Below are 26,893 nucleotides of genomic sequence, written 5' to 3'. Positions count from 1 at the left end.
TCATCATTTAGTGTTATGAAGCACTAAAGGGGAACCACCGTCAGTAATGGTCAGCCATAAAAGAGAATGTGAAGTCTGTAAGTGGCAATAGAATAGATAGCTGTGCGGCAGTGTTTTCTCAACGGTTCACAGTTGGCCTCTCCTTGGTCAGAGAGCTAAAGACATGTTTAGACTTTTGCAGATGTTTTAGATTAGCCATAGCTTTAACGACTTTGGGAGTCTTGATAAAAAAATAAAAGGTGGACAAAGTAAAACATATTTGATTTTAATTTACAGATAATCCAGTTTAATAAGGTCTGGTCACATAGTGAGGAGAATCCTTCACTAAAATGACTGTTATTTAACAATGAAATGAACACAGAATCCCTTTCATTTCGTGGCTGCGCCCTCTCTGCCGCCACAGTGGACTCCCAGAATGCTGCCAATTTTTCATAAAAATGTGCTCGACTAGCGCATTGGAGGAATAGCATGAGATGACTTTGCACTGAGAAAGGTTTGGTAAAGAAATGATTGCTTATTTCACAGAGCGTTCCTCCGATTAGATCGGGGGGCTTTCCTCTTAAACATTCAACAACCAAAAAAAATAATCTCTAAAGTCAGACTTGAAGGGTCAGGTTCACAGTAATCTTCATGCAAAGTGACAACACCACTCAAGTTTGGAGGAGGTACAATGGAGAATCCCACCGCTCTGTATCTACGGCTGAACTGAATAAATTGCTAATCTGATCAATGTGTGTGGATCAGCACTTGTTCAGTTAGCAGCCTGTGAGAGCAGTGGAGATGCAGACAGACGTAGCCACGGTGAGCGTGAAAAACAAAGTGCGTCAGGATCAAAATGGTCAGCCAAAACAAATCTTAAAAACAAACAAGACCGTAAGTGGTCTTCCAGGTTCGAACAGTCGTTAGTATCCGAGGTGAGTAGGAAGCATTGCCCCTTTCTTCCCCATGTGTCATTGGTGTCTTCATCATCATCTCCCAGTAATAGGGGTGGGGGCGTCAATGTTGTGTAGTCCAGTGTGTTCATACAGTATGAGGCATGGCTCTCGAAAAACAGCATTTCCCAGGATCCTCTGAATAGCATGGCTGACAGCAACAAAAGCAGTTTCGACTCTCAATGCTGGTTAAGTGTCAAACACACAACTCTTTTCTGAAACAACGTTTTGGCACAATTACCACAAGAGCACATATTTCAATTTTGAGACACATTCAGGCACACACAACATGGATAACTCAAGCAGACCTAACCACCATTCAAACATGAATACATACCACAACTGCGCTCTCATGCACAGATATCTAGATTTGTTTTCATCTAGACAAGTCACTTGTCAACCATTTTGTAACCTGTCAGAGTAGAGTAGGAACATTCAGGCTAGTCTTCACTAGCAGTCTCCCGTTTTCTCCTGGGGGGTGGAGGGGTACTTTCTCAGTGTGTCCCTCCCCCAAATCTTTCCTTTAAATGGTCTTTCCTTCTCAGCGGTTAAACATAATTTCGTTAATCTTGGCTCAGTGTGGGCGCAGGGAAGTTTAAATACGGGGGTGTGTGGGTGGGAGGCTTGACCCTGTGCCCAACAGGGTTTTCTCTCATTCTCCAGGACCCATATGTCTTGAGTGTCCTATGGGTGGAGAGGTGTCCGGCTTGTGTGGTGGAGAAGAGTGAAAGAGAGTGGGTGGTGAGGGATTAGGGGTGGGGAAGGGTGTTCCACCACCTTCTGTTGCTATAGCAGCTCCTCTCTTTGCTTTTTGTTCCTGGTGGGGCCCTGGCCGTTTTCCAGGGTGCCGTTGTGGGGTCGGAGGAGGTGTCCTCGTTCCCTGTCTGTCCATGGGACCCCTCCCTGGCCGTCGTCACTGTCCAAGTCTGAGTCAGAGCGCATGAGGGCTGAGGACGAGGGGGCGGGGGCCGGCTTCATTCGGCCTGGTGGGGGTGAAAGGGAAAGGAATAGGAATGTGCTGTTTTCAACATATTCTAAGATAATAAGGCACAGAGGCTATGTAAAGTGTGTGTGTTACCAGCTCGGGGTGGGTGTAGCTCCAGGCCGTCCTGCTCTTCGCCATTAAGCATCTTATAGCGGCTTTTGCTCTTGTGGCGCATTTTACCCTTTCGCCTGTTCAAAACACACAGTCCTGTCAGTCTGCTTATTCCACATTACTGGATGGACAACAAGCACGTATATAAAACAGAGTAGCACGCCATGCAATGTAAACAAAGCAACATAATATTAATGTACAAAAATGTCAAACTCAAATGTTAGTGGCACTCTTACCCGCGGCAACAACACACCATTCCCCAGACAAAGGTCGCGATGGCAACCACGATCATGAAGGATGCTATGGTCACATACAGCACACTCCATTCTGAAAGAGAGAGGGTCAATACAAGTCGCAGGTTGTCAGAATGAGAAAGTGGAAACTCAGCACTTGATATTTCCATTACGTTGCTTTCCACTGTGTATCATACTCGGAAGTAAATTCATGCAGTCACATGAGTCTTCACAGTATCCTAATGTATAATGTCATCATCTTCAATTTCACGAGTGTCCACTCCGCTCCTCACCACAGTTGCTCTCTTGGTCCCACAGCTGTCCTTTGATAAAATTCTCCATCCAGAAGGGGTGGCAGACACAGGTCCGCGTGAATGAGTCGCAATCCCCGTGACTGGAGCAGTTCAGCTGGCAGACTGCAAGGGGAAGAGAGACGTTAACAGACGTGAACTTCGAATTCCGTCAGGCCACAGGTTTTCTAGAGTCTTCTTGACATCTTCTTGGTCAAAGACGACAATCGTATCCTAACTGTCTTTTAAGACTAGTCTATCTAACCTGGAGATGAATAAAACAAATATATTAAGACAAACTTGAAGTTGTAAGTTAAAAAGAGAGGTAAGGGTAAGTCAAAATAAACTAAAATTGCCCATACTTTAAATATCACAAATGTAAAAACAATATTTAAAAAAAATACGTATTTCATTCATAGAGCATGTTTAATTTCACAGCAAACTCTCAATAAGTGCTTGTCATGTAAATGAACTAAGTCTCAATTCATTAGTCCTAATACATTTCTCCATCCATGTCATGCTTTTCTCTTGTCACGTGTCTGGATACTCACTGACTGTGTCCACCCGCCGTGCCTTGAAGATGAGGAAGTCGTTCTTCTGTTTGCGTAGCTTGTTGCGCAGCCCCAGAGCCACACTGTGACCGGACAGTGGGGGGCGACCCGGACCCCCAGACACCAAGAACACCAGTCGAGTACTGAGAGGAGAGGAATGGAGATGGGAGGAAATTAATAGATTCCCACAACCAGCCTAATTACGAATAATTCTTAGTAATTATAAACATTGCCTCCTAGTTTTGTAACAAAGAATCTCTCATAAGTGTGGTAACAAAGTTACACATTGTAAACGTGGCAATTTTTAAAATTTAAATTACACATTGTTCAAAACAACACATGCTAAAACGTGTACAAGAAAGAGTATGTCAGAGAAAGAGTGAATTCCTGTGTTCTTGCACTTACATTGCAATTAAGTAACTTACTGTGCCAATAAAGTCGAGTGAGTTGAAATGAAGAGACCCGAAACATAGAGGAAAGGAGCTGACCTGTGCTCGTTGAAGGCGCTGACCTCCCGTACGATGATGTCACTGTCGAGCACGCCCAGTAGCACGCCCACCTGTCTGAGCAGCATGTCTCTCTGGCGGTGGGACACCTGGGACACAGACACCTCCAGCACCAGCTCCACCAGGTCACGCTGCCACACGTCTGACAGGAGAGAGAGGGCAGAGGACAGAGTGAGGGAGAGGAAGACATTGGGATAATGATAGTGTGTGTAGGACCCATTTCTGCTGTGCTTGTGTGTGTTATCCATATAGTATTTCTCCTACTTCCCATAGATCTGAATGGATTGGGTGGGAGGAATATAATGGAAAATAAACTTAGTGTATCAACAGGCTAGTTGTAGCTATAGCCACATCCATTTGATTCTTTCAGACCAAGTGTCGAGGGGTTGATTTTGGGGCTGTGTTTGTAGTCCATAAGGAGCCCACTGACCCGGTTTGACCTCTACAGTCCCTCTGTCTGAGCTGCTCTGGCCCTTGCTGTCTGTCACAGTCAGAGTGAAGCTGTACTTTCCCTCCACCAGGTTAGTGAGAAACAGCACCGCCTGGTGGTCAGAGTTGTTCAGTACGTCCTGGGGGACAAAGACAACTCTTCAGACAAGATGCATTTGATTTGTATTTGATCAATTACAAAGATATTTTGTCTTATGTTGATGACACATTTCTTAATTCAAAGACGTTGAAGACATTGAATTATGTTATAATTGCAGAACGTTGTATTTTCGAGCTGCATGCAATGGCCTACACTACTGCAAAAAGAAAAGTGGAAAAACAGGTCTGACCAGAACACATACTTGTTCAAAATATTTCCAGAAGGTCATTGTACGCAAATACTATTAAGTAGAATGTTTATCATGAGAAATGCAAGAGCAGATTGCATTTGATCATAATGCTTTTACCTAATACAACAATGAAGAGGGAAATGTATGCTACATTGTACATTTTCTGTTGACTTACTATAGGTACATTGTATGTTTGCCACAGCTCCCCTAGCACTTAATAATATTTTCTGTAAATATTTCTGTTATCCGTTATAGTACCACGGAGTGGACTCTCTCTCACCCCTGCTGCAGGACTACTGTCGTCACGGGTCCACAAGTAGCCGACTCCACCCTTGTCGTCTGTGGAGTGGGAGCCGTCCAGGGCTGCAGTCCGCAGGGGCAGAGAGATGGCCGGCCTGGACTGGACATGGGCTACTGGGGGTTGGTCTAACTCTGGTAAAGAGAAGACCAGACACTTTTAAAGGATATTGCCGTGCCAAAGAGTATTCTGAAATACTCCGTATGCTGTTTCTCTCCATGCACCTGGTAATAATATAGGTGTGTGAGTTATGCTTCAGTTATACTTCAAAGGGGTTTTGAATAGTTGAGTGCTTCTCGTGTGAGACCTCGTCTAGCCTGTTTCTGAAAGCTTCAGAGAGTTCCATCTCTGACACATTTCTTTGTCGGCAATTCTACATTAAATAAAGTTTCAAGTTTTTAATGTCACAAGTATAGTGAAATGCCTTTCTTGCAAACTCAAATAATAACTGTGTTTGTCTGGTAAAAACTAATCTCAGCACCCAGAAATAAATCAGAGGCTAAGGAAAAACCTACTCTTACGAAATCAGGAAAGAGAATTTAAACAAAACCACACACACACAATGGGAAAATTACCCTCTCGGACGATGACCGTGACCGTGTCGGTGCTCGCCAGCTTCCTCTCGTCCGTCACGGTCAGACTGAACTCGTACTCGCCCACCTGCAGCCCCGTCACCGTGGCAACGGCGCCATCGGCGTTCTCGATCTTCACTCCGTCCGGACCCCTGAGAGACAGACAGACAGACCATCACAGAGTGGAGAAACAGCAGTTCCACTCTCCGCTGTCAGCACATAGCGCTGAACTGGGCCATACATCATGAGAGATGGAATAGAAGAGAGCTCCAAAGAGTCTTCTCCCACTCAACATATTGCCTCTGTGAGTTGAACCAAGTGTCAATCTCATATACAGAGAACAGCGAGTGTGTCATTTGCCAAAGGGTGCTCTGTGTTTATTCGGGAGTGTATGTGAGTGTGTACGTGAGCGAAAGTGAGCATGAATGTGGTTGAGTGCGTGTGCGTCTATGTGCATTTTGGGTGGATGGGTGGGTGGGTCTGTCTGGTCTGGTCTGGTCTGGTCGTCTGTCTGGTCTGGTCTGGTCGTCTGTCTGTCTGGTCTGGTCGTCAGTCTGTCTGGTCTGGTCGTCAGTCTGTCTGGTCTGTCTGTCTGTCTGTGAATACTGACTTGTTCTGTTTCCAGTGATAGGTGGAGATATTCTGGTCGTCTGTCTGTCTGTCTGGTCTGGTCGTCTGTCTGTCTGTCTGTCTGGTCTGGTCGTCTGTCTGTCTGTCTGTGAATACTGACTTGCTCTGTTTCCAGTGGTAGGTGGAGGGAGATATTCTGGTCGTCTGTCTGTCTGTCTGTCTGGTCTGGTCGTCTGTCTGTCTGGTCTGTCTGTCTGTGAATACTGACTTGTTCTGTTTCCAGTGGTAGGTGGAGATATTCTGGTCGTCCGTGCTCTTGCTGCCGTCCAGAGTGGTGCGGTCCACAGGTAGGGTCAGCTCCTTCTCTGGACCGGCGTCTGCTACTGGGGGCTTATTGTTCTCTGAGGAGGATGGAACACAAGCAGGCTCAGGAGAACATAGATTTTGGTGACATGCTGGGAGGACAATATCCATATAGAAGTGTATTTTTACGTACAGAATCGTGCTAGTTTTGCCTGTCTCTATTCTCAATGTATGTTTCATCAAGGGTAAACCAACATCCATTCAGATATGTTATATAATAGCAAAGAATTAGAGAAAATATGTGTGGCTTATTTCATGTAAATCAGGCATGATATTCACGCAACTGCAAGATCACACAAGGGAGGTAACAGCATTTTCCATTCATTTCTCTTGATGCTATTCCCAATGTAAGCCTCAACAAGGTTAAGCCAACACACATTCGGATAAGTGACACAATAGCATTGGTGTTGACATTAGCCATAGACACACATGATACATATGCTGCTGGCTTACCTGGCTGGACGATAACAGTGACCTGTGCCGTGTCCTGCTGTCCGGCTGTGTCTGTGACAGTGAGCTGGAAGGTGTAGTCTCCTTCCTGCATGGCAGACAGCTGCAGAGCGGGAGTCCGGACGCCCTATCGAATGAAGAGAATGCTATCAAGATGGCAGAGAAGAAATGTCCACCTTCAAAACAACAATTGCCACAACAAGGCTATCATGAAAATAAAGTGAAAATTAAATAATAATAAAAAAGACAGAATCCCCTTGATTGCTAAGACAGGCCCTGTGCATGGTCTCTGACAAACTGAAGCTTCCCCTGGTGCTCCTCTCTCACCTGCATCTCCACCACCTTGCCCTTGCTCTCGGGGCTGAGCGACCACTCGTAGGCCAGCGGCTCGTGGTCGTCCGTGCTCTGGTTGCCATGTAGTGTGACAGCGTTGCGCGGGAGCGTGATGACCTGGTTGGGCCCGGCGTTGGCCACCGGCCGGTAGTCCACGGCCTTGTTGACCGACAGCGTGGCCTGGGTGGAGCTCTGGGCCCCGTCCGAGTCCGTAACAGTCAGACTAAAGGGGAGAAAATAGGGGACGGATAAAAACTACAAACTCAAAAACACACCAACTCATTTGTTTGGAGGTGAAGTAAAAAGGTGTGATATTGAAGGATGCGGGAGGACGGTTTTGATTGAATACTTATGCTAAATTCTAAACCAACCCCTAATCTCTAACTAGTTGGTACTGTGCCAGGCATATGTAAATCTGAGATGCTAATCTGAGTACCGTGCGGGAAGGTCCAGTTTATGACAGATAGACAAATTCCTAACGTCCTCCTTGCTTCTAAGACCCACAGTAGCCTTCACCTACAGCTGAAATTGGGAGAGGGGGTGAGGGGCGTGGGCGAATGCATGTGATATGGTATAACGAAAACATCTGAAGTAAGAGATAGAAGGGGAATACAAGGTAGAGCATGCCCATAGGGACAAAATAGAAAGAAGTACCTCAAGGAATATAAAGCAATATGTAGAGAATATACAAGATGACGCATTGCCCATTGAGAAGACAAGGTAACAGTGCCTGAATGTGTAGTTCCCTGGGACCAGGCCGGTGAGGGTGAGGATTTGGGTGTCTGCAGAGACCTTCTCCTCTCTCAGCGGGCCCTTCACCTCCTCCCAGTGCCACGCCACCACCTTGTCATCGTCTGTGCTCTCTGAGGGACCGCACACAGCGAGAGGAGGAAGACAGGACAGGAAGAAGAGGGGAAAAGAACCGGTTAAATGTATAGGCCACCCTGCCTATATTTTTGCCCCGGTCTCAACCCTGACTACTAAAGTTTGTCTTCCATTGTTTTATGTAAGGTGATAATGTAAAAACTGCCCAGGGTGTTGTTTGGAGGACCTTTGCACCAAGCTAAAGATCAACATTAGTATTCTAGGGCAAATACCGGTTCTTGACCTAAAATGGTCAAGCTATAATTTCAATGTACGCTAGTAGAGCTATAATCTAAATAAAGGCACCATTGACCAAATCTGTCTTTTTTTGTCATGAAACAACTAGACAAGATGCAACATAAAACGCCTTTTGACATCATCAACAGATGGTGCAATTCTAGTTTATATGATTTGATTGAGACCAAAAAGCCAGGTGTACTCACGGCTGCCGTCGATTACGGTGGAGCTGGTTGGCAAGGATATCTCCTGGAACTTTGGGGAAACCACAGCGACTGGGAGCTTGTTTACCCGTGGCTCTGTGAAGTGGAAGAGGTTAGCTAATTGGCTGAATGGTACAGCTGAGTTGTGTTCATTAGCGAACGCGTAGCAAAACATTGTTGCAATGGAAAACTAAAATGAGCATTTCTTATTGGACAACTCCAGGTAATCCATCCCTGTTTCAGTCTGTTATCTTCCATTTGGTTCGAATGAACATGACCCAGGTATGAGTCATTGTCGACAGTTCTGTATAAGCCCATTAATGGGAGAGTCAGGGGAGGTGCCCTTTAATATGTTACAGTTTGCACGTTCCTACTAATGAGCATATCAAACACAGTCAATACGAGTCATGTTAGTTTAACCCCCACCGGGTTTGACTGTGACGTTGACATAGCCCTCTCCGTGTGCTCCGTCACCATCCACGGTCACCTCAAACTCATACAGTCCCACCGTCAGCTGAACACAGGAACAAGAGCCAGAGAAAGGTTGAATTAGAGCGAATACTATAGGAATTGTTTCTCATAGTATTACAGTACTGTATAAATGGCTCTAGTCACAAATTCAATTTCAGTTAAGCGGCCGGGGTTTGAACAGAGAGAGAGAGAGAGAGAGAGAGATAACGGTTGAACTAATTCAAGGAGCTGCACCTTGCTGAGTTTGAGCGTCTCGCTGTGTTTCCCCTCCATCTCTCCACTGTAGTCTTTGGGGTGAGTCCTCAAGAGCCAGTCAAATGCATAGTCGGTCCCTTTCGAGAAGTGAGAAAGAGAGAGGGGCGAGTCAAAGCCGAGGATTTAAGCGACGAGGAATGACCTGCAGGGATACGGAGCTAGCCTTAGTACCAGGCTGTTTTCTGCAGGAGCTCTCCTCTTTGTCATCGTCATGCCAACTTCAACAGATAAGCGTATGTAGAATTAGGGGTGAGACGTGGACTACAGAGGGTGTGTATAATACAGGTGTATGATACAGTAAAACAAAGTGATAAGGCAGGTAGGTTGAGTAGTCGTACCTGGCTGGGGCGCTGGCACCACAAAGGCGTTGAGTTCTACCTCGTTGCGCGGCAGCGTGACCTCCACACTCTCGCCTGCCGACACCACCAATTCCCGGACTGTCATGGAAACCAGAGGCATGACATGGACTAAAATGGAAGACGGAGCAACTGAAACAGCAGTTAATTCAAAGTAGACAGAAATCTGCAGCAGGTGCCAGTTTTTGAGCGGGAGTAGATGTTTAGGGCAAATGCTTTACCTGCCATGAATACATACCTCAACACATACATTTTGTGATTAGTATGTTATTAACCCAAAAGTTGCCGAGGGTGGGTTTTGAGGAATACTAAGTCAAGATTTCCGTGTCCACTGCCTTACCAGCCTGGGTTGGTGATGTAGTGATTGTAGGAGCATTAGCGGGAAGCACAGAGCTGCTGTTGGAAGATGCTGGGCCTATGGTGTCCTCTGATTTAGAGTTCTGCTGTGAGGGTGATGGCGCTTCTCCACTTCCATCAGTTAGCTGGCTGTGATTCTTATCAGATGTTTGAGGGAAAGCTCCTCCGCTGGTGCCGCCGACTGTTGGAGCCGGAAGCTCTTCATCCTTGGAAACTCCCTGCCAAGACATGGATGTACTTCAGATGAGAATGGAAAGAGGACTAAAGGCATTGGCTACATTGTACAGGCTTCAATAGCCTTCACAACGTCAACCACTGAAGTTAAGAGATTGCATGATATTCAATAACACACAAGTCAGGGAAATAAGGTTGTCATGCATGTAGAAATGTATATGAAGTTATTTAGTATGTGCATTCATCTACTCTGTCCCAGTGATCCTGGAAGGAAGAATGGAGGTAAACCGTCATTTATGACTCAACTACAGAACAGTAACTTTCCATTGACTCACAGTGCTAGAACGTTTGTGGTCCGACCCATGTTTCTGGCTTACGGCCTCACTTCCCTTTCCTGTTTGTGCCCGCCTGAGCCTTCTCCTCCGAGCTGTGGTGGTGCCCTTTGAAAATAGCTGTAGGAGCCCCAGGGACTCAATGTGGGGCTGGGGGAGAGATGTGACTTCACAGACTCCTCTGTTGGAGCAGTTTAGCAGCACACAGTGCCCCCCCAGGCTCCAGACGGCGCTGCAGGCTGGCTCAAGGCAGCAGGAGTCCCAGCAGCTGGCGCTGCCCCTCCCCACGGCCAGGGGACGCCAGCCTAAATCGACCACGCTGCTCCAGTGGATCCCCAACACTCCCCCCGTCACCCTGCAGATCTCAGCAGATACACCTGGAGAGAGAAAGAGAGTTGTTACAGTGTGTGTATAAAGAGGATGTGATCAGTGCCATCTGGGTCAAGGATGGGTAATTTCAGATACGTGGGCCCCTAAGTGTGTTGCTTTTAGTTCCTTCTTGCTTAGCGCTGGGAAGCCAGTTCCATGCAGTCAGAGCAATCAGTGACACTAATGTGCTAGGCAGATGAGAAAAGCAGGTGACACTGGTTTTGCGCCCCACAGATTTAAGGCATGGATGTTGCATTTTTTTAACAATACCATTTTTAACTGGAAACAAGCGTTTAGCTTACTATGTTATCTTTCTATAGCCATATGTACCTTGCAAACGCAATTTCTTAACATACAGTAACACTCCAGACACGCATGAAGCTCAACTGCTCAACCAAGTCACAGCGGTAAAAGGGAAATGAGGCCTTTCCCTGACAAAAGACAGAGATTAGGTTACATTATCACCAAGGTCAAAAGTCCTATCACCAGGGGCTCAAGAACATAAACAAACAGGCAGTATACAGAAAATATCCAAGCCCTGAAGCAAGCTTCCAGAAAACTGGAACGGAAATGGTGCTCCACCAAACCGGAAGTCTTCTGACTAGCTTGGAAAGACAGGACCATGCAATATCGAAGAGCCCCTGCGGCTGCTCGATCAGCCTTCTTTCCCAACCTGATTGAGGAGAATACAAACAATCCAAAAATTGCAGTATCCCCCAAGAGAGGACGGCTTTCAATTCAGCAGTGATGGATTCTTGAACTTCTGAGATGAAAAGATCATGACCATCAGAAAGCCAATAATGGACTCCTCTTTGAATCTGTGTCTTTCTCCAAAACTTAGTTGTCCTGAGTCTAAACAGAACTGCCCGCACCTAAGATAAATGGAGACATTCAAGGTTATTAATCCGGTATCTCTCGAAACATTCACAAAAATAGTCATGGCCTCTAAACCTTCCAGCTACATACTGGACCCTATTCCAACTAAACTACTGAAAGAGCAGCTTCCTGTGCTTGGGCCTCCTATGTTGAACATAATATATGGCTCTCTATCCACCAGATATGTACCAAACTCAATAAAAGTCGCAGTAATAAAGCCTCTCTTGATAAAGCCAAACCTTGACCCAGAAAATGTAAAAAACTTTTAAAAAATCGGCCTGTATCGTGGAATCTCCCATTCCTCTCCAATATATATATGTTTTTAATTAAAAGCTGTTGCATGGCAACTCACTGCCTTCCTGAAGACAAATAATGTATTCGAAATGCTCCAGTCTGGTTTTAGACCGCATCATAGTTCTGAGACGGCACTCGTGAAAGTGGTAAATTACCTTTTGATGACGTCAGACCAAGGCTCTGCGTCTGTCCAAAACCTAAGTGCTGCATTTGACACCGTCAATCACCACATTCTTTCGTAAAAAGTTTGGGGTCACTTAGAAATGTCCTTGTTTTCGAAAGTAAAGCAACTATTTGTCTATTAAAATAACATCAAATTGATCAGAAGTAGAGTGTAGACATTGTTAATGACTATTGTAGTTGGAAACGATTGATCTTTAATGGAATATCTACATTAGGCGTACAGAGGCCCATTATCAGCAACCTTCACTCCTGTGTTCCAATGGCACGTTGTGTTAGCTCATCCAAGTTTATCATTTTAAAAGGCAAATTGATCATTAGAAAACCCTTTTGCAATTATGTTAGCACAGCTGAAGACTGTTTCTCTGATTAAAGCAGCAATAAAACTGGCCTTCTTTAGACTAGTTGAGTATCTGGAGCATCAGCATTTGAGGGTTCGATTACAGGCTCAAAAAGGCCAGAAACAAAGATCTTTCTTCTGAAACTCATCAGTCTATTCTTGTTCTGAGAAATGAAGGCTATTCCTTGCGAGAAATTGCCACGAAACTGAAGACCTCGTACAACACTGTGTACTACTTCCTTCACAGAACAGCGCACATTGGCGCTAACCAGAATAGAAAGAGGAGTGGGAGGCCCCGGTGCACAACTGAGCAAGAGGACAAGTACGTTGTAGTGTCTAGTTTGAGAAACAGATGCCTCACAGGTCCTCAACTGGCAGCTTCATGAAATAGTACCCGCAAAACACCAGTCTCAAAGTCAACAGTGACTAGGTGACTCTGGGATGCTGGCCTTCTAGGGTATCGTTGGATGGGGCCAAAGTGTCCCCCGACCCGTCTATCTCCCTCTCGACCTCTCTCGACCTCGTGTGTGGGCTGTGCTTTGGCAAAGTGGGTGGGGTTATATCCTGCCTGGTTGGCCCTGTCCGGGGGTATTGTCGGACAGGGTCACAGTGTCCCCCCATCTATCTGTCTCTCTCTCTACCTCAATTTAAGGGCTCTATTGAAAGTGAAATCAAATAAAATAAATTACAGCAAACATTACACTCACAGAAGTTACAAAATAATAAAATACATTTCAAATGTCATATTATATGCAGATAGGTAAAATACAAAAGGGCAAATAAATAGCAAAAATATGGATTGTATTTACAATGGTGTTTGTGTTTCACTGGTTGCCCTTTTCTTGTGGCAGCAGGTCACAAATCTTGCTGCTGCGATGGCACACTGTGGTATTTCACCCAATAGATATGGGACTTCATCAAAATCAGTTTGCTGTTTTCAAATTCTTTGTGGGTCTGTGTAGTCTGAGGGAAATATATGTGACTCTAATATGGTGATACATTTGGCAGGAGGTTAGGAAGTGCAGCACAGTTTCCACCTCATTTTGTGGATAGTGTGCACATAACCTGTCTTCTCCTGAGAGCCATGTCTGCCTACAAAGGCCTTTCTCAATAGCAAGTCTATGCTCACTGAGTCTGTACATACTCAAAGCGTTCCTTAAGTTTGAGTCAGTCACAGTTGTCAGGTTTACTCTCTGTTTGGGGCCAAATAGCATTCTAGCATGCTCTGTTTGCCCCAATTTGTGAATTATTGGTTGGTGAGCAGACCCCAGACCACAACCATAAAGGGCAATGGGTTCTGTAATTGATTCAAATATGTCGAATTTATTTAAATTTATGTAATAGAAGACCCTTCTTGCCCTGTCTCTCAGATCATTCACAGCTGTGTGGAAGTTACCTGTGGCGCTGATGTTTAGGCCGAGGTACGTATAGTTTTTTGTGTGCTTTAGGGCAACGGCGTCTAGATGGAATTTGTATTTGTGGTCCTGGCAACTGGACATTTTTTGGAACACCATTATTTTTGTCTTACTGAGATTTACTGTCAGGGCCCAGGTCTGACAGAATCTGTGCAGTAGGTCTAGGTGCTGCTGTAGGCCCTCCTTGGTTGGGGACAGAAGCACCAGATCATCAGCAAACAATTGACTTCAGATTCTAGTAGAATGAGGCCGGGTGCTGCAGACTGTTCTAGTGCCCTCGTCAATTCATTGAGATATATATATATATACAGTGCCTTGCGAAAGTATTCGGCCCCCTTGAACTTTGCGACCTTTTGCCACATTTCAGGCTTCAAACATAAAGATATAAAACTGTATTTTTTTGTGAAGAATCAACAACAAGTGGGACACAATCATGAAGTGGAACGACATTTATTGGATATTTCAATTATTTTTAACAAAGCAAAAACTGAAAAATTGGGCGTGCAAAATTATTCAGCCCCTTTACTTTCAGTGCAGCAAACTCTCTCCAGAAGTTCATTGAGGATCTCTGAATGATCCAATGTTGACCTAAATGACTAATGATGATAAATACAATCCACCTGTGTGTAATCAAGTCTCCGTATAAATGCACCTGCACTGTGATAGTCTCAGAGGTCCGTTAAAAGCGCAGAGAGCATCATGAAGAACAAGAAACACACCAGGCAGGTCCGAGATACTGTTGTGAAGAAGTTTAAAGCCGGATTTGGATACAAAAAGATTTCCCAAGCTTTAAACATCCCAAGGAGCACTGTGCAAGCGATAATGTTGAAATGGAAGGAGTATCAGACCACTGCAAATCTACCAAGACCTGGCCGTCCCTCTAAACTTTCAGCTCATACAAGGAGAAGACTGATCAGAGATGCAGCCAAGAGGCCCATGATCACTCTGGATGAACTGCAAAGATCTACAGCTGAGGTGGGAGACTCTGTCCATAGGACAACAATCAGTCGTATATTGCACAAATCTGGCCTTTATGGAAGAGTGGCAAGAAGAAAGCCATTTCTTAAAGATATCCATAAAAAGTGTTGTTTAAAGTTTGCCACAAGCCACCTGGGAGACACACCAAACATGTGGAAGAAGGTGCTCTGGTCAGATGAAACCAAAATTGAACTTTTTGGCAACAATGCAAAACGTTATGTTTGGCGTAAAAGCAACACAGCTGAACACAACATCCCCACTGTCAAACATGGTGGTGGCAGCATCATGGTTTGGGCCTGCTTTTCTTCAGCAGGGACAGGGAAGATGGTTAAAATTGATGGGAAGATGGATGGAGCCAAATACAGGACCATTCTGGAAGAAAACCGGATGGAGTCTGCAAAAGACCTGAGACTGGGACGGAGATTTGTCTTCCAACAAGACAATGATCCAAAACATAAAGCAAAATCTACAATGGAATGGTTCAAAAATAAACATATCCAGGTGTTAGAATGGCCAAGTCAAAGTCCAGACCTGAATCCAATCGAGAATCTGTGGAAAGAACTGAAAACTGCTGTTCACAAATGCTCTCCATCCAACCTCACTGAGCTCGAGCTGTTTTGCAAGGAGGAATGGGAAGAAATTTCAGTCTCTCGATGTGCAAAACTGATAGAGACATACCCCAAGCGACTTACAGCTGTAATCGCAGCAAAAGGTGGCGCTACAAAGTACTAACTTAAGGGGGCTGAATAATTTTGCACGCCCAATTTTTCAGTTTTTGATTTGTTAAAAAAGTTTGAAATATCCAATAAATGTCGTTCCACTTCATGATTGTGTCCCACTTGTTGTTGATTCTTCACAAAAAAATACAGTTTTATATCTTTATGTTTGAAGCCTGAAATGTGGCAAAAGGTCGCAAAGTTCAAGGGGGCCGAATACTTTCGCAAGGCACTGTATATATATATATATATATATATATGATTAAGAGGGTGTAGCTTAAGCTGCATCCGTCTCACCCCACGGCCCAATGGAAAGAAATGTGTGTTTTTGCCAATTTTAACCACACACACACACTTGTTGTTTGTGTACATGGATTTTATAATGTCGTATGTCTGACATCAATTTGTATAGCAGACCTTCATGCCAAATTGAGTCAAAAGCTTTTTTGACGTCAACAAAGCATAAGAAGACCTTGCCTTTGTTTTAATTTGTTTCTTTGTCAGTTGGGGTGTACAGGGTAAATACGTGGTCTGCCATATGGTAATTTGGTAAAAAGCCAATTTGACGAGTTCATTCTTTTCACTGAGGAACTGTAGGAGTCTGCTGTTAATGATAATGTAGAGGATTTTCCCAAGGTTACTGTTGACGCATATCACACAGTAGTTATTGGGGTCAAATTTGTCTCCACTTTGTGGATTGGGATGATCAGATGCCAGAGCTGAGGATGATGTTAAAAGAGTTTAAGTATAGCCAATTGGTATTTTGTAGTCTGTATATTTGATCATTTAATTTAGGATACCATCAACACCACAGGCCTTTTTGAGTTGGAGGGTTTGTATTTTGTCCTGTAGTTCATTCAATGTAATTGGAGAATCCAGTGGGGTCCGGTAGTCTTTAATAGTTGATTCTAAGATTTGTATTTGATCATGTATATGTTTTTGCTGTTTGTTCTTTGTTATTGGGTCAAAAAGATTGGAGTCGTGGTTTATCCATATCTCCATTTTGGATAGATAACTGTGAGTTTGTTCAGTGTGTTCCAATTTTCCTAGAAGTGGTTAGTCTATCGATTCTTCAGTTACATTGAGCTGATTTCTGAGGTGCTGTTCCTCTTTTTCCGTAGTGTATTTCTCTATCGTTTTAGTGATTCACCATGGTGAAGGCGTGGGCTCAGGTTCTGGGTCTCTGTTTTTGGTTGGATAGGTTTCTCAATTTCTTTCTTAGGCATTTGCATTCTTCATCAAACCATTTGCCATTGTTGTTCATTTTCTTAGGTTGTCTGCTTGACATTTTTAGATTTGATAGGGAAGCTGAGAGGTAAAATATACCGCTTAGGTTTTCTACTGCCAAGTTGTCCCGGACGTTGTCTAAAAGGGATTGAATTTGTTGTTGCTTAATTGATTTTTGGTAGGTTTCCACACTACTTTCCTTCCTTCTGTAGCATTTCTTAATATTATTCAGTTCCTTTGGCTCTCTCTCTCTCTCTCTCTCTCTCTCTCGACCTCTGAATGCTCGGCTACGAAAATCCAACTGATACTTACTCCTGATCTGTTGCACCCTCCACAACCACTGATCATTATTTGACCCTGCTGGTCATCTATGAACGTTTGAAGAATTATCTGGCCTTATTAGCCAGGTACTCTTATAATCTCCCCCCCTGGTCACCCCTCAAAGCCCGGTTCCTCTCCATGTTTCTTCCTTTCTAAGGAGTTTTCCCTAGCCACCGTGCTTCGAAATGTACATCTGCATTGCTGGGTTTCTGTAGAAGCACTTTGTGACATCTGCAGATTTAAAAAGAGCTTTATAAATACATATGATTTGATGCGTCTCTAGACAAGACATGGCACCAACCATCAACTCAGACACTCACTGAAAGCGCACCTATTCCCATGGCTATTGTTGCCATAGCTCCAGACGCTCCAGAGCTGAATATTATGGGATGTGGGTGTAACTTGAACTCCCTGTAAAACTGCCTGCAGCGATTGAGCCTTTCTGCTTTCTTTTAGAGAATGGGCCCTTTTGTCTCTGTTTAGTCATTTCCTCCCCCCAGGCCTTGTGGCATCACTCACCCACACTGTAACAACAGCCATTCGGAGTGGAACTACCACTGAAATATGCATACACGCCTCAGAACCAGCAGGCAGTACAAACAATTACTAACAACCCGATAAACACACAGTATGCTTCAGTTTGACTGGTGTCTAGCCGAAATCAGCTAGGCGAACCAAACAAGTGTGCTCGCATACTCCCTTAAAATAGACCTTCACTTGAAAAATGAAAAAAACAAAAACACAAATTGTACCGTTTGCCCATTTTGAGACCCCATAGCCAGTATATAATTCCTCATAACAGTCCGAAATAATTGAAGATAACTCAACCAATCTGTCATCAACTCATTTTTCTTGAGACCTTACATGATGACCTCACCGCTTGCATTATGTGTGCGAGCGTTGCAAAATACATTTATACATACAGTTGAAGTCGGAAGTTTACATACACCTTAGCCAAATACATTTAAACTCAGTTTCACAATTCCTGACATTTAATCCGAGTAAAAATTCCCTGTTTTAGGTCAGTTAGGATCACCACTTTATTTTAAAAGAATGTGAAATGTCAGAATAATAGTGGAGAGAATGATTTCATCTTTTATTTCTCTCATCACATTCCCAGTGGGTCTGAAGTTTACATACACTCAATTAGTATTTGGTAGCATTGCCTTTAAATTGTTTAACTTGGGTGAAACATTTTGGGTAGCCTTCCACAAGCGTCCCACAATAAGTTGGGGGAATTTTGGCCCATTTCTCCTGACAGAGCTGGTGTAACTAAGTCAGGTTTGTAGGCCTCCTTGCACGCACACACTCTTTTCAGTTCTGCCCACAAAGTTTATATAGGATTGAGGTCAGGGTTTTGTGATGGACACTCCAATACCTTGACTTTCATTGTCCTTAAGCCCTTTTGCCACAACTTTGGAAGTATGCTTGGGGTCATTGTCCATTTGGATGACCAATTTGCAACCAAGCTTTAACTTCCTGACTGATGTCTTGAGATGTTGCTTCAATATATCCACATCATTTTCCTCCTTCATGAGGCCATCTATTTTGTGAAGCGCACCAGTCCCTCCTGCAGCAAAGCACCCCCACAACATGATGCTGCCACCCCACAACATGATGCTGCCACCCCATGCTTCACGGTTGGGATGGTGTTCTTCGGCTTGCAAGTCTCCCCCTCCAAACATAACTATGGTCATTTTGGCCAAAAAGTTATATTTTTGTTTCATCAGACCAGAGAACAGTTCTCCAAAAAGTACAATCTTTGTCCCCATGTGCAGTTGCAAACCGTAGTCTGGCTTTTTTTATGCCAGTTTTGGAGCAGTGGCTTTTTCCTTGCTAAGCGACCATTCAGGTTATGTCGACATAGGACTCGTTTTTACTGTGGATATAGATACTTTTGTAGCTGTTTCCTCCAGCATCTCCACAAGGTCCTTTGCTGTTGTTCTGGGATTGATTTGCACTTTTCGCATCAAAGTACATTAATCTCTAGGAGACAGAACACGTCTCCTTCTTGAGCGGTATGACGGCTGCGTGGTCCCATGGTGTTAATACTTGCGTACTATTGTTTGTACAGATGAACATGGCATTTGGAAATTGCTCCCAAGGATGAACACGACTTGTGGAGGTCTACAATTGTTTTTCTGAGGTCTCTGCTGATTTCTTTTGATTTTCCTATGATGTCAATCAAAGAGGCACTGAGTTTGAAGGTAGGCCTTGAAATATATCCACAGGTACACCTCCAATTGACTCAAATGATGTCACCTATCAGAAGCATCTAAAGCCATGACATAATTTTACAAACTTAGTGTATGTAAACTTCTGACCCACGGGAATTGCGATACAGTGAATTATTTGTCTGTGAACAATTGTTGGAAAAATGACTTGTGTCATGCACAAAGTAGATGTCCTAACCGACTTGCCAAAACTATAGTTCGTTAACAAGACATTTGTGGAGTGGTTGAAAAATTAGTTTTAATGACTCCAATCTAAGTGTATGTAAACTTCAGACTTCAACTGTACATGTTATTTAATCATTTCATCCAAACTGCGTAGCCAGGCACTAAAATAGAACTTGGTTCTATATTTGATGCGCTGCAAGTCCCGCCTCTCCCATCTCATTGGTTTATAGGAGCATATACCCACGTTGGTGAGCGAAAGCTGAACTGAGGTCCACACTCCAGTCCAATTGGTGGTGGTAATGCACCTTAAAGTTGGTTGCCAACCGCCATATAAAGTCTGAAGAAGACTGAAACTAACTAGGTTTACCCTTTCATCTGTGGATTAATTGTCGGAGTAGAGGACCTTGTGCATTTCAGATAAAATAACAACCCAATGTTTATATCCCAGGAGAAATGAGCTAGAAACAGCAAGCTAGCTAAATGGTCATGAATGTATCATGCTTTCGACCTGTCCTCAAATTAATATAGTTGGTTCAGAGTTTGTTTTGATATTTCAACCTTCATGCCCTGATCGGTCTGGTGTGGATGGACAAAATCAACATGCGCGGGATGGCGGACGCACGCGAGTGCCCGGTCTAGTCAGCATGTTAGTCACACAATTTTACATGCCAACGAGTCGTCTCTTGTTCAACAACAACAAAAACTTTATTGAAGAATTCCTACTGTTGACCAATCACCGACGAAGGGGTGTAGTCTTTGGATTTGAACTTCGACTTGCATCCCCCCCAAAAAGGTGTTCCCCCGAACAGCTAAAATAACCCTCACCGAAGTTCAAAACGTACAAAAACGTCACAAAAATGTCCTCATAATGTATGCACGGACTAGGTGTTCCCCCGAACAGCTAAAATAACCCTCACCGAAGTTCAAAACGTACAAAAACGTCACAAAAATGTCCTCATAATGTATGCACGGACTCTACCGAACTGTTTCGGCTGAGAAGCATGCGGACACAAACTATGTAATAAAGACAAGCATCTATTGTTAGGCAATGGTATTTATGTTGCAATGTCTCAGATTCCATAAAGCCTATGGTAAGTATAACAAAATAATCAACTCAATGAATAGATCTCATTCATTCTAACATCCTGGACAATCATGACATCGCAAATAATTCCAGAGAAATGTATTGGTGCGTTTTACCTGCGGGAGCAACTAAGTGGCACAAGAAGCTCAGTGATAGGAAGAGGAGATGTGGCTGTGTCAATCGAGGTCGACTCCAGCTGAACAGGTTCTGATATGCATAGGACATTTTCCAGGAGGACCGAGGACCTGGACAGAACAGAAACAGTTGTCAGGATTGTACAACATTACTAGCCTGGAAATCCAGACCAAATTCCTCTCAATAGCAAAACAATAGTGAATAGTATGCTTCGGTCTGGATTTCCAGGCTACAACATTACACCACCTTGATGTAATTCAACACCGGCACGAACCAGGCGCTAAGCAGGGATTGACATTTAAAGCTATGTTGCAGCCGGCTGTGACCAGGAGACACATGGGGCGGCGCACAATTGGCCCAGCATTGTCGTGGTTAGGGAAGGGTTTGGCCGGCAGGGATGTCCTTGTCCCACAGCACACTAGCGACTCCTGTGGCAGGCAGGCCGGGCGCAGTGCACGCTGACACGGTCGTCAGGTGTACGGTGTTTCCACCAACACATTGGTGCGGCTGGCTTCCAGGTTAAGCAGGCATTGTGTCAAGAAGCAGTGTGGCTTGGCTGGGTTGTGTTTCGGAGTATGCACTACTCTCAACCTTTGCCTCTCCTAAGTCTGTACGGGAGTTGCAGCGATGAGACAAGACTGTAACTAATTGGAGAACACGAAATTTGGGAGAAAAGTGGTAAAAAGGCAATTATTTTTTAAAAGTCTGATAGACAAGTCAGGAGTATTTTTGGTTGCCCCGAAAATTATGATCACTTCTGCGAAAATGTAAATTAGCTATTTCCATGCAGAAGAACCATATACTGCCTGCCTTTCACCTACACATAGGGGAGGAAGCAGAAAGATCCGTACTGAAAGTCTTTGTATTTTGATTGTTTTCTGTAAAGGCTCTGACTGCCATAAATTGTCTGTCTTTCACTTAAACAAATGGGGCGGAACCAGAAAGATCAGTTTTAGGCTGCTGGAATTCTTTGCAGTTTGGTGGTTTTCACTTCTTTAAAAAGATAATCACCTGCCCAATGAAGCAACCTCAGAGCAGGCTCAACTTGCGTGACTATTTAGTTCACTTACCCCAGGCAATAGCCCAATCTCTTCTGTAAATCCCAGCTAAGGCGAATGGACAAATTGTATCATTTCAGGACATTAAAAAGAGTCAGACAGGTGATCAAATACAATTGTGTGCGTTAAGGTCACAATCTTTTACAGTACAGTATATTTACCTTTCTCCTGGCCAATTGGTGGAAGAGGGTGGAGACTGAGAGCAGCTGGAGTTAGCTTATGTGGGGAGGGAGGTGAGGTGAAGGGTGAAGACAGGTCAACACCAGCACTGTGTGGAAGAGCAGCTTCAACATGACACTCCCTCTGACCCTCTACTGCCCTGGCAGACGAGAGAGCAACCTGGGGGAGGAGGAGAAGGGGAAGAAAGTAGAGGTCGACCGATTATGATTTTTCAACGCCGATACCGATTATTGGAGGACCAAAAAGGCCGATACCGATTAAATCGGCCAATTTTTTTATTTATTTTTATTTTCTAATAATGACATTTACAACAATACTGAATTAACACTTATTTTAACTTAATATAAAACATCAATAAAATCAATTTAGTCTCAAATAAATAATGAAACATGTTCAATTTGGTTTAAATAATAAAAAAACAAAGTGTTGGAGAAGAAAGTAAAAGTGCAATATGTGCCATGTAAGAAAGCTCACGTTTAAGTTCCTTGCTCAGAACATGAGAACATATGAAAGTTGGCGGTTCCTTTTAACATGAGTCTTCAATATTCCAAGGTAAGAGGTTTTAGGTTGTAGTTAATATAGTATTTATAGGACTATTTCTATACCATTTGTATTTCATATACCTTTGACTATTGGATGTTCTTATAGACACTATAGCATTGCCAGTGTAACAGTATAGCTTCCGTCCCCCTCCTCGCCCCTACCTGGGCTCGAACCAGGAACACATCGACAACAGTCACACTCGAAGCATCGTTACCCATCGCTCCACAAAAGCCGCGGCCCGTGCAGCGCAAGGGGAATAACTACTCCAAATCTAAAAGCGAGTGACGTTTGAAACAGTATTAGCGCACACCCAGCTAACTAGCGAGCCATTTCACATTGGTTACACCAGCCATTAGGCTGATAGGCTTGAAGTCATAAACAGCGCTGTGCTTGCGAAGAGCTGCTGGCAAAACGCACGAAAGTGCTGTTTGAATGAATGATTACGGGCCTGCTGCTGCTCAGTCAGACTGCTCTATCAAATCAGACTTAATTATAACATAATAACACACAGAAATACGAGCCTTTGGGTCATTAATATGATCGAATCCGGAAACTATCATTTCGAAAACAAAACGTTAATTATTTCAGTGAAATACAGAACCGTTCTGTATTTTATCTAACGGGTGGCATCCCTAAGTCTAAATATTCTTGTTACATTGCACAACCTTCAATGTATGTCATAATTACGTAAAATTCTGGCAAATTAGTTCGCAATGAGCCAGGCAGCCCAAACTGTTGCATATACCCTGACTCTGTGTGCAATGAACGCAAGAGAAATTACACAATTTCACCTGGTTAATATTGCCTGCTAAACTGGATTAGTAGTTATAACTAGTGATTATGATTGATTGTTTTTTATTAGTTAAGTTTAATGCTAGCTAGCAATTTACCTCGGCTTCAACTGCATTTGCGTAACAGGCAGGCTACTCGTGGAGTGCAGTGGTTAGAGCATTGGACTAGTTAACTATGCGGTTACAAGATTGGAACCCCTGAGCTGTCAAGGTGAAAATCTGTCGTTCTGCCCCTGAACAAGGCAGTTAATCCACAGTTCCTAGGCAGTCATTGAAAATAAGAATGTGTTCTTAACTGACTTGCCTAGTTAAATAAAAGGTATAAAAAATAAAAATAACAGGAAATCGGCGCCCAAAAATACCAATTTCCGATTGTTACGAAAACTTGAAATCGGCCCTAATTAATCGGCCATTCCGATTAATCGGTCGACCTCTAGAAGAAAGAGGTTCTCCTGGAGATGTTTTATAACATAGTAACGAGTGGCTGTTCTATAAGCACTTGTAACAGGCTTCGGGTTAACAGAAATTCTGTTTGAGAGAATCATGAGCATGGTTAAATATCTGCCTGACAGGAGTTGTCAGTGTTGTCTCTCCACCCACTGACCTCAGCGTTAACTTCCATGCACTCTCCTTCCGAACATTGTTTATAGTATATAGGGTGAGGTGCTGATGGAATGTGGTTAAGGCACATTTCAAATGTTGAAGGGACAGCAGAACAGCAGGTGGACTGCATTTTACAACGGTTATTAGTCCTTATGCTGAAAACTATCTGTATCGATCCTCGATAAGATTTTTTTAATTCTGAAAACATAAAAATGTCAGCAGGTACCAAACACGCATGATGAAAAAGGCCTTTCTAAAACGACATCAACATGTGGAGAGTTTCCAACAATAATCTTTTTGCTCTTGAAGAAGTCAGTTTTTGTAACTGGTAAAAGGACCCATAAGCACCAACGTGTGAAGTTCATAGGAACATGTCCAATAGGGAGTCAAATGAAAACTAAAGGCATATATACATTTTTTCCACCATTTTCCATCCTAAAAATTAGGAATGAGCAAAGGCTTCGATTTCTTGTCAAACAGATGGAAAAATGGTGTCTTAGAAAACATCTCCCAGAAAAAGTCTTAAAGGGCCAAAATGCAGTTGCTACATACATTTTTGAACTAATAAATTAACGATATGAACCCACTGATTCTAAAAGAATATAACATAAATGCCTAATGAGCTTAGATCAACTGTTGTAGTCCATCAGAACCCAAAATATAAGCTTGTTTTGCACATTACATTTATTTGTCACATGCAGTGAAGACAACAGGTGTAGACTTTACCGTGAAATGCTTGCTTATGAGCCCTTCCCAATGATGCTGATTTAAAGAGGAATAAAATACATACAAATTAAGCTATACAGTGGATTTGGAAAGTATTCAGACCCCTTAACCTTTTCCACATTTTGTTACGTTACAGCCTTATTCTAAAATGGATTCAATTGTTTTTTCCCCCTCAATCAATCTACACACAATACCGCATAATGACAAAGCAAAAAAAAAGATTTTTAGAAATGTTTGCAAATTTATTCAGACCCTTTACTCAGTACTTTGTTGAAGCACCTTACAGCCTCGAGTCTTCTTGGGTATGACGCTTCCAGCTTGGCACACCTGTATTTGGGGAGTTTCTCCCCTTCTTCTCTGCAGATCCGTCAGTGCACAGCTATTTTCAGATCCCTCCAGAGACGTTTGATCGGGTTCAAGTCCAGGCTCGGGCTGGGCCACTCAAGGACATTCAGAGACTTGTCCCGAAGCCACGCCTCCGTTGTCTTAGCTGTGTGCTTAGGGTTGTTGTCCTGTTGAAAGGTGATCCTTTGCCCCAGCCTGAGGTCCTGAGCGCTCTGGAACAGGTTTTCATCAAGGATCTCTCTGTACTTTGCTCCGTTCATCTTTCCTTCGATCCTGACTAGTCTCCCAGTCCCTGCTGCTGAAAAACATCCCCACAGCATGATGAGTGCTGCAAAGATGGTTGTCCTCCTGGAAGGTTCTCCCATCTCCACAGAGAAACACTAAAGCTCTGTCAGAGTGACCATCGGGTTCTTGGTCACCTCCCAGACCAACGCCCTTCTCCACCGATTGCTCTGTTTGGCCTGGCGGCCAGCTCTAGGTAGAGTCTTGGTGTTTCCAAACTTCTTCAATTTAAGAATGATGGAGGCCACTGTGTTCTTGGGGACCTTCAATGTTGCAGACATTTTTTGGTACCCTACCCCAGATCTGTGCCTCGACACAATCCTGTCTCGGAGCTCTACGGACAATTCCTTCGAACTTATGGCTTGGTTTTTGCTCTGACATGCACTGTCAACTGTGGGGCCTTTTAAGACAGGTGTGTGCCTTTCCAAATCATGTCCAATCAATTGAATTTACCACAGGTGGACTCCAATCAAGTTGTTGAAACATCTCAAGGATGATCAACGGAAACAGGATTCGCCTGAGCTCAATTTCGAGTCTCATAGCAAAGGGTCTGAATACTTATTTACATAAGGTATCTGTTTTTTTTAAAAACCTGTTTTCACTTTGTCATTATGGGGTATTGTCTGAAGAAATGTTTTTATTTAATCCATTTTAGAATAAGGCTGTAACGTAACAAAATGTGGAAAAAGTCAAGAGGTCTGAATACATTTCCGAAGGCACTGTATACAGCGAGTACGAGTACCACATCAATGTGCAGGGGTATGAAGTATTTGAGGTAGATACATTTAGTATTTGAGGTAGTTACATTTAGTATTTGAGGTAGATACATTTCCGCTGCAAAATCCCTCAAATGTTTATAGAAACAGGGGCGGGGACCACTTTGTTATTATTTTGAACTGCTGATTGACACTTTTAAAAAAGGTATTATAAATACATCAAAACACCTGGGTTGGGTAGGTTACTTTCTAAATGTAATCTGTTCCAGTTACCTGTCCAAAATTGCAATCAGTAACGTAACCTTTGAATTTACCAAAACCCAGTAAAGTAATCTGATTACATTCAGTTACTTTTAGATTACTTTCCCCTTAAGAGGCATTAGAAGAAGACAAAATGTATGTTACCAATTGAACAACATCTACTGCAGGATTAACCAATATTAAGGTTTACATAGCTGGCCATACATGGATGTTACATTTTACTTTATGGGTTGGTTATGTTGGCTTCTTCTAACCTATTGCTTTCTATTACGTATAATAATAATATCTTTGTAAATAATAATCATTTGTAAATCCAAAAATGGATGTAAGAACTACAGATAGACTTAAAGGGGCAATCAAACGTGTGTGAGTTTGAGCATATCCATTAGGCCTATGGATTCTTTCTTTTTTTATCAGCATGAAATTAGATTGAGCAATAATACATTTTATTTTGTAAAGTGATTTCTTGCATCAAACACAACATTTTCAGTCTCATTGTCTGAGGGACAAGTGGATAAACAGGTTAATGTCAAGCCCTGCATGTTAGTTTTTGAAAGTCTCTTGGAAAGTCTCATGGATTGCAGGCCTACTTTGAACGCCACAAAATACAACACTGCACGTTTAAAAAAAAAATCTCTTTACCTGACTAGCTTTTCAAAGATGTCTAGAAATGTACACATTTTGTGCTCTTGTTGGAAGCAATCACTCCCCTATTGCTATCTACATATGATCTATAACTGGCTATTAACTAACAAACTAGCAAAGGAGAAGAACAAAATGTACACATGCCTACATGCAGCTCTCGCTTTGATCTCAAAACAAGCGCATCTAC

At 43.3% G+C, this 26,893-nt stretch overlaps 1 protein-coding gene across 4 annotated transcripts in view; it reads right to left on the bottom strand.

Moving 5' to 3' along the window:
- Positions 1-249: 249 nt before the first annotated feature.
- Positions 250-26,893, bottom strand: part of LOC110496138 (dyslexia-associated protein KIAA0319-like protein) — a 30,247-nt gene continuing 3,603 nt past the window's right edge. For 2 of the 4 annotated variants that reach the window (XM_021571855.3, XM_021571854.3), the window contains 21 exons: positions 21,776-21,953; positions 20,538-20,666; positions 10,226-10,599; positions 9,700-9,934; positions 9,342-9,470; positions 8,983-9,080; positions 8,704-8,791; positions 8,281-8,373; positions 7,704-7,836; positions 6,968-7,196; positions 6,644-6,767; positions 6,096-6,228; positions 5,261-5,409; positions 4,668-4,819; positions 4,039-4,177; positions 3,591-3,750; positions 3,103-3,245; positions 2,555-2,677; positions 2,265-2,355; positions 2,011-2,105; positions 250-1,915 (listed from right to left, as the gene is read on the bottom strand). In XM_021571855.3, coding sequence (XP_021427530.3) covers positions 1,719-1,915; positions 2,011-2,105; positions 2,265-2,355; positions 2,555-2,677; positions 3,103-3,245; positions 3,591-3,750; positions 4,039-4,177; positions 4,668-4,819; positions 5,261-5,409; positions 6,096-6,228; positions 6,644-6,767; positions 6,968-7,196; positions 7,704-7,836; positions 8,281-8,373; positions 8,704-8,791; positions 8,983-9,080; positions 9,342-9,470; positions 9,700-9,934; positions 10,226-10,599; positions 20,538-20,646 — 2,994 coding nt within the window. In that variant the 5' untranslated portion in view covers positions 20,647-20,666; positions 21,776-21,953 and the 3' untranslated portion in view covers positions 250-1,718. The remainder of the gene's footprint in view (positions 1,916-2,010; positions 2,106-2,264; positions 2,356-2,554; positions 2,678-3,102; positions 3,246-3,590; positions 3,751-4,038; positions 4,178-4,667; positions 4,820-5,260; positions 5,410-6,095; positions 6,229-6,643; positions 6,768-6,967; positions 7,197-7,703; positions 7,837-8,280; positions 8,374-8,703; positions 8,792-8,982; positions 9,081-9,341; positions 9,471-9,699; positions 9,935-10,225; positions 10,600-20,537; positions 20,667-21,775; positions 21,954-26,893) is intronic. The other 2 variants (XM_090208522.1, XM_021571856.3) reach the window with 1 other exon arrangement.

Source organism: Oncorhynchus mykiss, chromosome 18 (assembly GCF_057628025.1).
Source record: "Oncorhynchus mykiss isolate SJ-2025 chromosome 18, ASM5762802v1, whole genome shotgun sequence".
In the NCBI taxonomy this organism is placed as follows: domain Eukaryota; kingdom Metazoa; phylum Chordata; class Actinopteri; order Salmoniformes; family Salmonidae; genus Oncorhynchus; species Oncorhynchus mykiss.
Note: the sequence above shows the minus strand (reverse complement) of the source record. Positions and strands in the feature narration are given on the sequence as shown.